A 15,457-nucleotide genomic window follows, 5' to 3' on the forward strand; every position below is an offset into this window, starting at 1 on the left:
GTGCTTTGGGGAGGGAGGGTGTAAAGGCCGGAAAAAACCTCTCTTATTTGCTCCTCCTCCCCCTGCTATTTTTGTCATCTGTTTCCCTTCAGTGTGTGATCTTATGTATCTGTTTCTCCCTTTGTCTTCTCTTCTTGCCTTCTCCTCTAAGATTCACTGGGATTTGATCCTGGGGGCCTCTGATGTGGATAGAGGTTCCCTATCACTTGCGCCACCTCAGTTCCTGGTTTCTGCTGCATCTCACCTTTGACTCTTTCCGTCTCTCTTTTTGTTGCATCTTTGTCTTTCTTTGTGGCTCACGATGTGGGCACGCCTTTACCAGGAGGCCTCAAGGATTGAACCCAGGTCCTCCCGGATGGTAGATGGAAGCCCTGTCACTTGAGCCACATCTGCTTCCTTCATTTTTTTTTTTTTTAAGATTTATTTTAATTACTTATTTCTCCCTACCCCCTTATTTTTTGTACTTGCTGTGTCTTTTTGTCTTCCTTGTTTCTTTAGGAGGCACCTAGGAAACCAAGCCTGGGACCTCCAATGTGGAAGGGAGACACTAATTGCTTGAGCTACCTCCATCCCCTGCTTTGTTGAGTCTCATTATGTTTTTCTTGTTGCATCAGCTTGCGGCACCTATCGGTCGCACCATCTTGCTGTCTTCTTTAGGAGGCATTGCAACTGAACCAGGGACCTCCCATGTAGTAGGCAGGGGCTCAGGCGCTTGAGCCATATCCACTTCCCTCTTATTTACTTTTAATTTCCTCACATACACTTCCTTTGCAGTCAGCACACAGCACTCTTCTAAAGCCCTCTCAGTTCAAAGCCTGGTCTGCGTGTGCACTGCATCACGGACCAGATCAATGTGACAGGTTCCCTAAGAGCCTCGCACATCAGACCTTCTCAGAAACAGTTTTCTAACCTTTGCTGGCATCCTCCTCTCTTTTCCTGGGTAGGAAATAATTCCATTTCCCTCTGCGTCCGCAACAACCACTCCTGGTCAGCAGGGAGGATGTTTGGAGGATCAGAGCTGGTTAGTCCTGTGCTGACTCCCAGGGCAGTGGTGTGGCCCCGCCCAGCCTGGAGGGCTCTTGGGACACAGCAGACCAAATATGTGGGCCAAAAGCCTTAGTCTGCATACCTGTCTCTCCCCTTTCTTGAAGAAGTGGGTTCCTATGGCGCACTTTTTCTGTAGCCACCAGCCCAAGGCCAGAGAATTCAAAATTGTGTGCTAATTGGATTGGGAGTTGGTGCAGCTGCAGCTTCTACTCACAGTGTTTCCTTGAGATTCTTTTCCTTTCCCACTCTCTTTTCTGGGCAGTGTCCAGCCTTCCCCTGGTGTTGTAAACCCTAGAACATTATTTTCCAGGCCATTTTTGCCTGTCATCTAGCTATTCTTCTGGGAGAAGAGAGTCGCATTTCTTTCTAATCCGCCATTTTCCTGGAAGTCTGTGCGACTCCTTTTTAATACCTCATAGCACATCTTTGCATGCTTTCATAAATATAAGTGTTTTCTAGGGTTAGCACTACTGAACTTAGGGTCCAATTAACCTGTAAAGAATTTAAGCACATTCTCACATGATGTTTCCACTGAGATCTGGGGCTTACATAACAATTGCCCATCACCTATTTTCTGGATCACTTCTCTCTCTTTCCTAATTACTACACAGCCAAAGCCTAGCCCCTTCACTTCCATGAGTATTGCCCATTTTGCTAGCCCCCTTTTGGCTTGGTTGGGTTTCTTCTCTTAGCTTGCAGTAATGACAGCAGATCTATGACCACTGTCAGCATTTAATTCCAATCTAATGAAGGGGTGGTAGGATGGGGAAGTGGAAGATAAATAATCAAAAAGAAGAGTCTCTTGCTTCAGAATAGTTCATCCACTAATAATACATTTTCCTTCATGTAAATGGAGAAAGCAGGACAGTGCTGTTTGGGGCCATCATGGGATTTAATTTATCTGTTAGCATTGTCTAGATCTATTTCAAAGCAACCTAAATAGGTTAGGTGTTCTTTAATGAATGCTAGGTACATGGCAATCATTATTGAGTTATTTGTGGAAAATAATAAATAATGTTTACGCAGACAAGTTTCTTTTTTCATTTACACACACACAAAAATTGTTTTTAGGTAGTGCATTGTCTAGCACATGGTAGACATTCAGTGCTTGGATTTTTATGTTTTTTTCTTATATTTACTCAGTTCTCAATTTATCTTGGTTATATGCTGACTGTTTTGTCCTCTTAGAATCCTTTGTAATCTGAAATAGAGTAGACCAAACCAAATTAGAGGAAAACTTCATTACTGTAGAATCAAACTTCAGTTTTTGTGTCCTTACTCCTCCAGTGTGATTATATTCAATCTTGATATCTCAGTAACAAAAAATGAATAATAATGCTGTTTAAGTTCAGACCCTATACTAGAGACTTTGCACTTAAGCTTTTTTCCCCGCATTTAAACCTCACAGCCGTGTTTACTAGAAAATGTTTTTCCCATTTTAGAGATGAGGATTTTCAAGATGCTAAGTAATTCACCTAAGGTCAGCGACTAATATGAGGTCGCGCTAGTACTGAAATCGAGGTCTGTGTGAAACCAAAACTCATTCCCTTCACCTCCTAACCTTTCTTATTTCCACTAGTCTATTCTAAAAGATTTCTCTGTACAGTTCTACAGAGCCCCTCTTTTATCTAACATACTGTTTGACCTATTACTTTGTAAGATATAGGTACTATTAAAAGATAATTTTAGGACATTAATGTAAAAATTTAGCACAGACATTATATGTGCCATAAAATGAATACATTTTGTTCATAATCTGAAAAATCTGTAGCAAACTTCTGTGTATTCTCCCCAAGAATATAGCATATTTAAAATGGCTACATTCTTTATTTGTAAAATTAGTATTTGGTTGGCAGTTAGACATTAAATACTTTGCAAGGAAAATGATATAGCATGCATGATGTCTATGAGAATGGAAATCAAATATCCAGGATTCTCATGTATGGCAATTAGCACAGTGCCTGGTACATACATTTTCACTAAATATAAAATACATTTCCCTTTCCTTTTCTTTCCTCTTCCTTATCTCAACTTCCTTATCCTTAGACCCAATGCTCTCTCTTAACAGTTTTATTTCTCAGGAACTCATTTTCCTCATCTTTAAAATGTGTCTTAGCTCTGAAATGCTATTATTTTTATAACACTTAGGTAAAAAATATTTATTGGTTTAAAAAAATAGCAAAATTAGAAGAATTAAAAATATTGAGTTCTACATATACCAGAGTTAATTGACTCCAACACACATATATATAAAATAAGTACTTAAGTTTAATTAAAATATCTTATATTCTTACCATTTCTGTAGAAGTATTTAAGCATCTTACATATTTCCTGCCATATTAATTTTTTTAATATAAATATGTTTTTATTATTTCTGCTAAACTTTAAAAGTAACTTATCCATTTTTCTTCTTTGGTATTTCAGTAATTAATTCCGTTACAGAAACATTTATTTATCACCAATTGTGTGCCAGATGTTTTGTTAGGCTCTAGGGATATAAAGATTTATACTTCAATCCCTGATCTAAAAGAAGGAGCTAAAGGTTAAGAGTGGATGACAGACACATAATTACAGTGTTATAACAATGACTTTGTACAGTGATTTCTACACTGTAAAAAGGGTTCTGAGAGAACAGCAAAGGAAATGACTAAACTGCCTTGGGAAAGCAGAGAAGGTATTTTAACTGGTTCTTAAAAGGTGAGTAAGTTTGGCAGGCCAACAAGGGAGAAATGGGCATTTTAGGTAGAGAAAATAGCACAGAAGAGATCACAACTACATGGGAAATTATAGCTTGTTGTGAGAACCAGCAAGTATGTTTGGCAAGCCTGGATCCCAGATAAAGTAGGAGGTGGAGGGAATTACTGAAGTGAGGTTGAAAGAAAGGTTTGAATCATACTATGAAGGGCATTCCTAAAGAGTTTGAACTTTATCCTATATATGGTAGAAAGAAACTAAGAAAGATGTTCAAATGGAGATATAATACCAGTTTGTGTATGAAAAGAATCACTCTGGCAGTATTATACAGGATAGAAGCCCGGCTAAAGTAAAAATCAGAGAAGCCACCTCTGATTTTAATATAATGATCCAAGCTTGAGATAAGAGTCAGCGGGAATGAAGAATGGCACAGTCGAGAGCTTTTTGGCAGTACAGTTGTTGGTCTTAGTAATAATTGAATGTGGAAATGAAAAAATTAAGTATGTAACAAGAAATAGTAGCCATGACTAAATATTAATAAGCAAATTAGTATTTTGTCCTAAAATAATCTCCATATTACTTTATTATTGACCAGATTTGATTGAAACTAGGCTGGTTGTAACCAATTAATTAATGAATAAGTTTTAATTTTTCTTCAAGAAATATATATATGTTTAGAACCTTTCTTGTACTGGGCACTGTTTTAGTCACCACACATACATCAGTGACAAAAAATAGATGTTTCAAATTATGTAGAAAACTGAACTCCTGATTTTAGTTTCTAGACACACATCCCCACCCCCAGCACAACTCACACCACCTTTCCCCTTCAGTTTATTCCTTCTCAGGTAATAGCAACCCCCATCCTTCTGGTTGCTCAGGCCCAAAACTTAGATGCCATCCTTCATTTTTCATTTTCTCTCTCAACCTATATCCATTCTGTCTCATCTGTCTTTAAAGTTGATTGAGACACTAATCATGATGTTACATCTCTAAATTAAACTACAATTTACCACAAACTGCTCCCCTCCTCCCCCTTCCCCAACTCTTCTCCAGGCACACTGCTCAGTATACCTGTAGGCACATTCCCGGCCTTTGCGTTACTATTTCCTCTGCCTGGAATGCTCCTGCCCCAGGTATTTGTATGCCTTGATCCCTCATTTCCAAGTCATGCTCAAATATCAACTGCTGATGTCACTTTTTCAGTGAGGCTTTCTCTGATTTCAGTATTTTAAATTTGCACATATTCCTAACTCTTCATTTAGATGCTTATCATCTAACATACTACATATATACATGTATATATATACATATACACACATATACATAAATACACTTAAATATTTTGCTTATTGTTAGAATCCCCACTAAAAACAAACTCTATGAGGGTAATGATGTTTGTCTGTCTTCTCCACTGCTATATGCTCAGCAACTAGGACAGTTGACATTCAGTAAATATGTGTTGAGTGAATGATCAAACAAACCAGTACATTTGTGTCAAAGGTTATAGGTACCCCTTACATTAACATTTTATGACTTGAAGTCTTGCTTCATTTCTCTGTAATGGCTCAAGCCCAGTTTTATTTACAAATCACTTTCCCATATGTAACATATATACGTAAAGGACACCACAAAAGATAAGTAAACAATCGTTAGTTTCCTATGACCAAAAACCAAGTACACCATAAATATTTTCTGCTAAAGAAACTTAAGAGTTCTTGTGGATATTTAAGAGTTAATGGTACAGGTATATTTTATCTTCATATATAAGATGAAGGTACTAGTAAGGGCTAGAAATTTGGAAGAGACTGTTCAAGATGACTCAAGTTTCTTTTGAAGGGTAGGTAGGCTTTGGGGCCTTCTTAGGAGCCTGCTAATAGGCTAATAGAAAACCATTTCCATTGTTGCCCGTTATTCTGTGTAACAATATTTTAGTCACTACTTGGATCAGCAGCTTAAAGGGATAGCCAAAATGGAGGTTTTTAAATGTAATTTTTCAGCTAACCCTTGTTCCAAGGGGCCCACGGGTATTTAGGAGGCACCTGGACCCCAGGAATGAACTTCCTGACTTGCAGATTGCTGAGGTCTAGAAAAACTGCAGAGCCTGTATCTGCTGAGAAAGGCCAATAAATACATAGTCCTTAGAACCTAATACCATTTCATTTATTTTTTCTCAGTTTTGTTCCCTTTTATATCAATCAGCTACATTAATTTTCTTTACAGAAAAAAAACAAAAACAAATAGGAATATAAAAGTAAATGATATAATCATGGATTTTGTATTTAAGAAGTATTTAGCTGGATAGTTTGTATAAATACAAAATAAATTTTTCCTTAAAAGAGATTTCTCTTTATTTGTAGCTACTTATATTCAACCTATTTGCAAGTTGAAGTACAATTTATAGAATACTTGGTTTACTGAAGCCTTCTTCTTTTCTCCTGTTTATGAACTGATGTCTAGTCAAGGCATAAAACTAGATCAGCATATTTAAAAAGAACAATTAATAAAAGGTGAAAGGAAAATATCCGTTGAACATATCTATACTTTCGTTGTGGTATTGATTTTTCTGGGGTTTTTTTGTTTTTTGGTGTTTTGTGGTTTTTTGTTTTAGAAGTACCAGTGATCGAACCCAGGACCTCATGCATGGGAAGCAGGCACTCAGCCACTTGAGCTATAGCAGCTCCTTGTACCTATAGCTTTAATTCCATGATCTGATTACATGTCAAATTCTTGTATATAAAAATATTTTACTTATGGATGTACCTATTTTAAAGCATTTTATATATCACCTTTTGCAGTTTCCCACCTGAATTATTTCTGAATGGTACTGTGGTAATAACATTATTACTATTGATAGAAGCTTGCATCAGAAAGCAGATCTGTAACCTCAAGAGGGCAGCATTCAGTCATAGTCATAGAAGATCACTTTAGCAAGATGATCTTTGGATCTTTAGCAAGGGCCAAAAAAAATATCATTTCAGTGTTGTTTTCTTAAGAGTACCAACTGATCCAATAGGTAGACCCAGTGCTGTTATAAAAAACTAAGAAAGGTATTATCGCTAAACGAAGCTTTGTTTATATTTCAATATGTTCTCATAAGAAGGCTTGATATATAGTGCTTATCTAGATTTGTACTTAATAACAGGAAATAATATGATAGTTTAGAAAATGAGAGGATGTTAGAACTGACCACGGGCCTGCGATAGTAAGTATTTCAAAAAAGTATTTGGAAACATTATCTGTTCTTCAGAATGCGCTTCCTTTAGTTAGACCCCAGGTGTCATGGTGTCTGGGTTACTTATCATCCTATTAACCCTCCTGGATCAGTTTCATTTTAAGAGTGGCTTTCAAAATATGTAGCTAGACTGAATACAGTATTTCATTACTATGTAAAGTGTTTTCAGAAAAATAGGTTATGACTAGCTTTTCTTCCACAGATTGAAATGTTTAAATTTTAGTCATATTCTAAGATTTTTTTAAAGTAATAAAAAAAAATAAGTATTTAAGATAATCAAATCCCAAATTTTATATTAGGAGTATTATCAATGTTATCTAGAACAGTCAGCCATAATTTTTCTCTCCCCTCCCCCCCCCAGTTGTCTGCTCTCTGTGTCCATTTGCTGTGTGCTTTTCTGTGACCACTTCTATCCTTACCAGCGGCACCAGGAATCTGTGTTTCTTTTTTGTTGTTGTTGAATCATCTTGTTGTGTCAGCTCTCCGTGTGTGCGGCGCCATTCCTGGGCAGGCTGCACTTTCTTTCGCACTGGGCAGCTCTCCTTACGGGGTGCACTCCTTGTATGTGGGGCTCCCCTATGCAGGGGACATCCCTGCGTGGCAGGGCACTCCTTGCGTGCATCAGCACTGCGCATGGGCCAGCTCCACACGGGTCAAGGAGGCCCAGGGTTTGAACCATGGACCTCCCATGTGGTAGGCAGACGCCCTATTCATTGGGCCAAATCCACTTCCCCATAATTTATTCTTGAAAAGGTGGTAAAGGAAAGCAAGATTGCCTTATTTTAACGAAAAGCAATCTTTGCCAAAAATTAAACTGCTAGTTAATATTTTTAATTAGTTTTACATTACAAAAAAGCACAGGATTGTTTCACTTCCTTTGTGTAATTTTACATTTCTGGTCACTCGTTATTGGAATTGGAAAGTATAATATAAAAACTTAGCTCTTTCTAGTAGAGTAGAGCAATACCATAGAATATTCCTTAAGAACTAATCATTACAAAAATTATGACTTTGAAACCTACTTTTACATTTACATTTGAGCCATAGCTACAGCTGATGTTCTGGGAATTCACACCAAATAATAATGTTAAGAAAAGCTAAGCTCTGTATATCCTAAAAGAATTATTTTTTGCATTTTCATGAAAGACCTAATTCTTAAAACATGATAAATTTAAATGCTACTTTGAAAAATATGCAGTACAATGCAATAACCTATTTAAAAATTAGTTTGAGTAGAAGAAATGTGTATTTTTTTTAATGTAGGAGAAAGTCTAAATTCTTATAGTCAGAGAAAATTTGAGTCTTGGAATGTCTCATTTGGTCTATAAGCACTTTTAAGTTCTTTTTGTTCTTTTGCTATATTTTGCTCTATTTAATTATTTTTCTTTTTACCTATGGAGATGATCAAACATGTATAAAAGTAAAGCCAATAATATAATAAGCCCCCATGTATCTATCCATCACCTACCTGCAAATTATTGCTAGCATTTTATCATTGTACTATCTTTTACCACCACCACCATTTCTTTTTTCCTGGAGTACTTTAAGGGAAATCCCAAACATTTTTTCATTTCACCACTAAATATTTCAGTATATCTCTGTAAAATGTTAAGGACTTTAGAATATATAGCAACAATACCAAATCACACCTAACAGAAACAGTAATTTCCTATGTATTTACCTGGTAGCCAGTTCATGTTCAGTTTTTCCCAGTTGTCTTAAAAATAATGTGTTTTTTAATAGCTTGTTGAGTTGGGATCCCAAAAAGTTCTATACATTGCATTTGGTTAACATGTCTTCTATTCATTCTTTTTTTATTATTATTTAAAGATTTATTTATTTATTTCTCCCCCCTTCTCCCCCCCTCCCCCGCCCCAGTTGTCTGTTCTCTGTGTCTATTTGCTGCATCTTCTTTGTCCGCTTCTGTTGTTGTCAGCGGCACAGGAATCTGTGTTTCTTTTTGTTGCGTCATCTTGTGTCAGTTGTGTCAGTGCAGCGCCATTCCTGGGCAGGCTGCACTTTCTTTCGTGCTGGGCGGCTCTCCTTATGGGGCGCACTCCTTGCACATGGTGCTCCCCTCCGCGGGGGACACCCCTGCGTGGCAGGGCACTCCCTGCACGCATCAGCACTGCGCATGGGCCAGCTCCACACGGGTCAAGGGGGCCCAGGGTTTGAACTGCGGACCTCCATGTGGTAGATGGACACCCTAACCACTGGGCCAAGTCTGCTTCCCTCTCTTCATTCTTAATTTATAAGCTTGGATAAACTTCAGTCCTTCTTGCCACATCCTTCCTTAGCATTTGGGATTAAAATACTCTATAGTTCCTTATCATGTGACACCAATAAGAGTACCACAATGGGGGGGGGGGACAAATATGATAAAGGATTGTTAGCACTTATAAAAATAAAAATAAAGTTAATTTACACTTATCTGACAGGATAGTAAATTAAATACCTAATTTTAAATGGTTATAATGTTGGGAACCAGAAGGAATTTGATACCTCTGTCCAATTAACCTTTAATTAAATTTCTGGAATATTTGTAACTGGCCACTCTTCAGTATCTATCTCTATTTGGCTGGAACTGATGTTCATAGATACCCCCAGTTATTAAAATATCACAGATTTTTAATACATTGTTTTCATTTCAAGGAAACAATTTGACTAATTTTTTTTTTTATAAATTCTCTGGTTCTAATTTTATCTTTCCTTCCTTCCACTCTGACAGACACTTGTTTTCCATCTCCTTTTCACCATCAGAGTTTTAAAGGTTTTAAGAATTTGTAGGGAAACGGACTTTGGCCCAGTGGTTAGGGCATCCATCTACCACATGGGAGGTCCGTGGTTCAAATCCTGGGCCTCCTTGACCCGTGTGGAGCTGGCCCATGCGCAGTGCTGATGCACACAAGGAGTGCCCTGCCACGCAGGGGTGTCCCCCGCGTAGGGGAGCCCCACACGCAAGGAGTGCACCCGTAAGGAGAGCCACCCAGCGCAAAGGTAAGTGCAGCCTGCCCAGGAATGGCGCCGCCCACACTTCCCGTGCAGCTGACGACAACAGAAGCGGACAAAGAAACAAGACACAGCAAAAAGACACAGAAAACAGACCACCAGGGGAGGGGAGGGGAATTAAATAAATAAAAATAAATCTTAAAAAAAAAAAAAAAAGAATTTGTAGGTGATTGATTGTAAGATTCATATTTCCAACATTAACTTCTATTGATACACATTTTTAATTGATTGATCTGTCACTATCTTCAAACTGAACTCCATGTTTCCCCCAAAATATGGTTTACCTTCTTGACTTTGCTATTAGCATGATAGTAATACTAATAATTGTCATATATTGAGAATCTAAAGCTAGACTCTTCGTGTATGATTTCTCCAGTCTTCTCACCATCTCTGTAGGTTAGATTTCATTAATTGCACTTTATAGAAGAGGAAACGGGATCAGAGAGGTTAAGTGCATTGCACAAAGCCGCCAATCTAGTTGAAAGGCAGATTGAAAATTTGAATCTGACTGAAAAGTCCACATCCTGCCCATGATATTTGCCCTAAGATGTTATTTTTTCCTGTATGTATATGCTTTCTCACTAACAATAATGTAAAATCTTAGTTTTAAGCACATCCCCAAAGTAATTTTTTCTCCAGGGTTTAGAATTCAAAAGGTTTTAGGACTTCACATTTCTAATAATAACGTTTTCTTTCTGCATTTTATTCTCTTCCTTCTTTCACTTATCTTATATGCTTGTATTTTTGTGTTTTGTCTGGTTTTCTTAAAACTTATTACAACTTTTAACTGAAAGTTTTCCACAATTTTTAAGAACTAGTTTTTTCTTCCACTATTCTCAATGTTACCCTGTAAGTGAACAAGTATATTCAGTTTTTTTCCCCAAGTTTTGATTTGTCTTTAAACAGTGTTTGGAAATAGTATGCTACAATTCCTATAAGAAATTCAAATTTATTTTTTCCTTTTGTGCTGTGTCATGAATGAAAGCTGAGTTAAAGCTTCAAAGGATATGTACTGCCTAAAACTATTCAGAACTACATTATAATTATTTACTTAAGTGTATGGCAGAGATAAAGGGATGGGATCTAGAAGGGGGAAAAAAAATGTAGCTTATATTTAAAACACATACCCATAATTAGAATCCTTTACTAGCATTATACATCAAAAGCCATAATTGAGCAACTTTTAAGATTAAAATTATTATTCAAGCAGCTTACTAAAAATTAATATTTACATCATTCTACATATATACATATTAATGAATTTAAACTAGCTTCTGAATTTTTCTTTGCTTTTACCCACATATAAATTGCTTGATATTATGTCCCTTTAAAATTCTGAAAAGAAATAGTATGCAAAGAAATAATGATTTACAGTTGAGTTCTTGTGAAGAATATACCCAAGTAAATTGATAGGTGCATTTGTAGTATATTTATTCCTCATTTAAATCTATAATTGCATTGTTCCTACTTATTTTAATAAATCAAAAAATCTTATTTTTAAGTAATCTATATTCTATAATGGTAACAGTGTGATCTTGCCTCTGGGTTTCCATAAAAAATAAAAGAATCAGACATCCTAAATATTTTTGTAAAAATAGTTACATTTTTTAAGAATATTTTAAAGTAATGATTAACTTAAATGAAATGCATGTCTATAAAATGTAGATTTCATGTTAGAAATGCATAACTATTAATGAAATAAAATTTATGAGACTGCTACAAAATGAATGTTCTTCAATATCATTTCACAATGTATTTGTGCTTTTTCACAGAACACTCCTATGACACCATCATCAACTGTGCAAGTGCAGGGTCAGCCTAACAGTTCTCAGCCTTCCCCATTCAGTGCATCCAGTCAACATGGAGATCCAATGAGAAAACCAGGACAAAACTTCATGTGTCTGTGGCAGTCTTGTAAAAAGTAAATGGCAATTTTATTTGATATATATAAATGTTATCTTTGTTTTGGAATGCTTTTATATTTAAATTTTCCACCTATAGTTCTATGAAAATTTTCTTTAGAAATCACTGGTTTTTAGCAACTATAGTTTAAGTGATATTTATATAGGTCCAGTGGCACTTAAACAGAGAAACTTACGTAAATGGTAGAACTTCATTACCTAACAGTAGATTATTAAGGAATGTGGTTCATCATTAGTTTTTCATATAAGAAAATAAGGGAAGTGGTTGTGGCTCAACTGATAGAGCATCTGCCTACCATATAGAAGGTTGAGGATTCGGTATCCAGGGCCTCCTGACCCATGTGGTGAGCTGACCCAGGCATGGTGCTGCCACGCGCAAGGAGTGCTGTGCCAAGTAGGAGTGACCCCCGTGTAGGGATGCCCCACGTGCAAGGCATGTGTCTACCCCCGCGAAAAAAACGCAGCCCACCCAGGAGTGGCACCGCATACATGGAGAGCTGACGCAGCGAGGTGATGAAACAAAAAAAGTGACACAGTTTCCTGGTGCCGCATAACAAGAATAGAAGCAGACACAGAAGAACACACAGTGAATGGACAGAGAGCAAACAACAGGGGGAAGGGGAGAGAAATAAATAAAAACTTTATAAATAAGAAAAAAAAAGTTAAGAATCTGATAATATATTTGACTATGAAAAAGATTTTAGCAGTTTTAAATGTCATGGAATATAAGTGACTTGAACCTAGTGGAGCTAATTTTTGTATAGTAGAAGCTTAGAGGTAACAATCAGGAAGAGAACAACTTGTCTTAAATGTAAAATTGGGACACACACCCTATGAATATTATTTTTAAATGCATAATGTCTCACTTTAATAACTAAGATGAATAATGAGTAGAACTGAACTTAATGTTAAAAATCCTAGTTCTTTTAAGGGCCTACGGTCACTCTTTAGATGGCTTAGGACTAAGACACTCATCATAATAGGCATAGCACCCTTCATTTCTTAGATAATAAGGATTCTATTTCAGTCTTAAGTAAACGATACCAGAAATTACTGTGTCCTTCTGAAAATACTCTTTGCTGGTCATCATTTTTTATGATATATTATAGATATGTTTTCACTATAAACTTCAGGCACAGATTTCTTGTAGGATTATGTAGCCTAGGGATTATTAATAGTATACAAAATTTCTGTAGGACAGTGTTTATCAAACTTTAAATCTCAATCCTGTAATGGGGTCATTTTAGTGAGTATCAATCAATAGGGTTTTTTCTTTGTTTTTCTTTTCAATCAAATAAAATATAGTCCATCTTGCTTGTAAGGGTAAGTATTGTTTCCTGTTTCATATATATATAATATGTGTGTATTATCATAGCATAAAACCTATTTGTCAAAAGTTTTTTTAAAAAACAGTGCTTTAGATTGTCTCTGCTTTTATTCATTTAATTTGACCATGTTTTTGTTTTTGTTTTAACTAATAAGTTAATATAAAAGTTTAAAATTTTTGCAGCATAAGGGTCATGGAGTACTTTTTGGTATTCAAATGAAGCTGTTTTAGTTAAAGTGCTGTTTTCAGCCATCTCCTTTATGTGTTTTCATTGTGTTTTATAAAAAAAAGAAAACAGCTTTATAATCGTAATTGTTTTAAATTTGTTTTAAATGTGATGAAATATTAAATACCATAAAATGTATATTACATATTTTTATAATATGTAATCAATCTCCTGAGTAGATTACAGGCTTTTAAAAAATAAACTCTTAAGATGATAGAAAATGTTTATTTACTTCACCTATTGCTTATGATACCTAAGAAATTCTGATAATAAGAAAAGTAATGTTAATAATCATATTATAAATGACACCAATAAATTAATGTCATTGACTTTATTTTAGTTCAGATAAGAAGTATTTTATCTTATGTGGCTGCTTAGGGCAGCTGGAATCAGGAAATATGCACATCTAATAGCCTTATGGGAATATTTATTCATTTGAACTAAATATCTTTTCAATGGGATGATAAAAAAAAAAACAAACCTTGGTTGAAGGGAATATAAATGAGAGGATAAAGGCTAATCCTAGCCTTTAGCTGCAGTTATTTAAACAATGTAATGTAATGGAAAATAATAATATTTACCCTTGGAAGAGCACCAGTGACTGAGCGAAAAGGATGAGATATAGTTACTATATAATAAATTAATTAAATATTAATGAAATTTTGCAGTGTTTTGCCAAACATTGGTAAATCCTGGTTCCTATCCTTTTAGAAAATAACAGAAGTTTTTAAAAAGTATTGTTTTTCATTGGAGTAGCATATTATTTCTATATGTAAGGATAGGATTCAATAGAGAGAAAAATAGGAGATACAAAAGAAGGGATAGGACATTCTTCTTAACATTGCAAAACTCATACAGGGATGAAAAACTCTAAAGATTAAAGTTGAGTGTGAAGTGGTTTGGAGGTACATGTACCTCAGAGAAGGATGTTCTTAAATTTAATCCATTCCTGTGGGTGTAAACCCATTGTAAGTAGGATCTTTAGATGAGTTTACTTCAGTTAAGGTGCAGCGCACCTCAATCACGATGGATATTAATCCTATTACTGGAGTGCTTTATAAGCAGAATGAAATTCAGGCAGAGAGAAAGCCATGGGAAGCAAGAAGCTGAAATTCATTAGAACCCAGAAGAGAACAGAGAAGCCAGATGTACATTGCCATGTGGCAGAAGAGCCAGGTTCCAAGGATTGCCACCAGCCAGCCCCCCCAGAATACCAGTCTTCAAGAAGAAAGCATTGACTTGATGATGTCTTCATTTGAACTTTCTCTTAGCCTCAAATCCATGAGCTGTTAATTCCCATTGTTTAAGCCAAACCATTGCATGGTATTTGCTTGAGCAGCCAAGGAAAACTAAAGTTTAAAATTCCTACCTAATAACGGAAAGCATTAATTTGAAGGGAGACTCAAACTTTTCTAATCAAAACTTAGCAATTTAGCAGTAATTATAGAGAAGGTCTGAACCTCACAACAAACCTGCAAGCTTAGATTACCAGTAAGTAAAATGACTTTCAGACAAATGTTATTTTTCTGAAATAACAGACGACCATATGTAGAGCTGTTCTACATGGTTACACACCTCAAAGGGGGGGCACCGTTCTCATTTTACACATCATAAATTGTGTATGTATTACAAGTTTTTTCAGGAGAGCATAGTAAAATATCTTAAAAAATGATGTTCTTATAATTTGTACAAAAGTACCATATTGGCCAGCACTGACAACAATATATAAAATTGTATCAGTAACAGTCCCAGTTATGTTTAAAACTATAGATGTGCACAGAGAGGGAGAAAAAACGTAAAATATACTAAAATGTTAGCAATCTGGGTAAGCATAGCACGCGATTTTTTTTTTTTTTTTAATACCTCTCTGGATAATCTTGAATTGTCCTATTTCCTTGAATGAGCATGTTTGTTTATGATTTGGGCAGGGGGAAGAATGTAAGGGATTAGGTGATTGATAGGAAGGTAGTAGTAAGGAAAAAATGTTTTAGATGCAA

The 15,457-nt window shown here is 35.8% G+C and overlaps 1 protein-coding gene across 2 annotated transcripts in view; it reads left to right on the plus strand.

The window, feature by feature from the left end:
* The window catches only part of ARID2 (AT-rich interaction domain 2), a 230,771-nt gene that overhangs the window by 178,062 nt on the left and 37,252 nt on the right, over window positions 1–15,457 (plus strand). For both annotated transcript variants that reach the window (XM_058307854.2, XM_071218789.1), the window contains one exon: window positions 11,758–11,906. In XM_058307854.2, the coding sequence (XP_058163837.1) occupies window positions 11,758–11,906 (149 nt within the window). The remainder of the gene's footprint in view (window positions 1–11,757; window positions 11,907–15,457) is intronic.

The sequence above is a fragment of the Dasypus novemcinctus genome, chromosome 12 (assembly GCF_030445035.2).
Source record: "Dasypus novemcinctus isolate mDasNov1 chromosome 12, mDasNov1.1.hap2, whole genome shotgun sequence".
Classification (NCBI taxonomy): domain Eukaryota; kingdom Metazoa; phylum Chordata; class Mammalia; order Cingulata; family Dasypodidae; genus Dasypus; species Dasypus novemcinctus.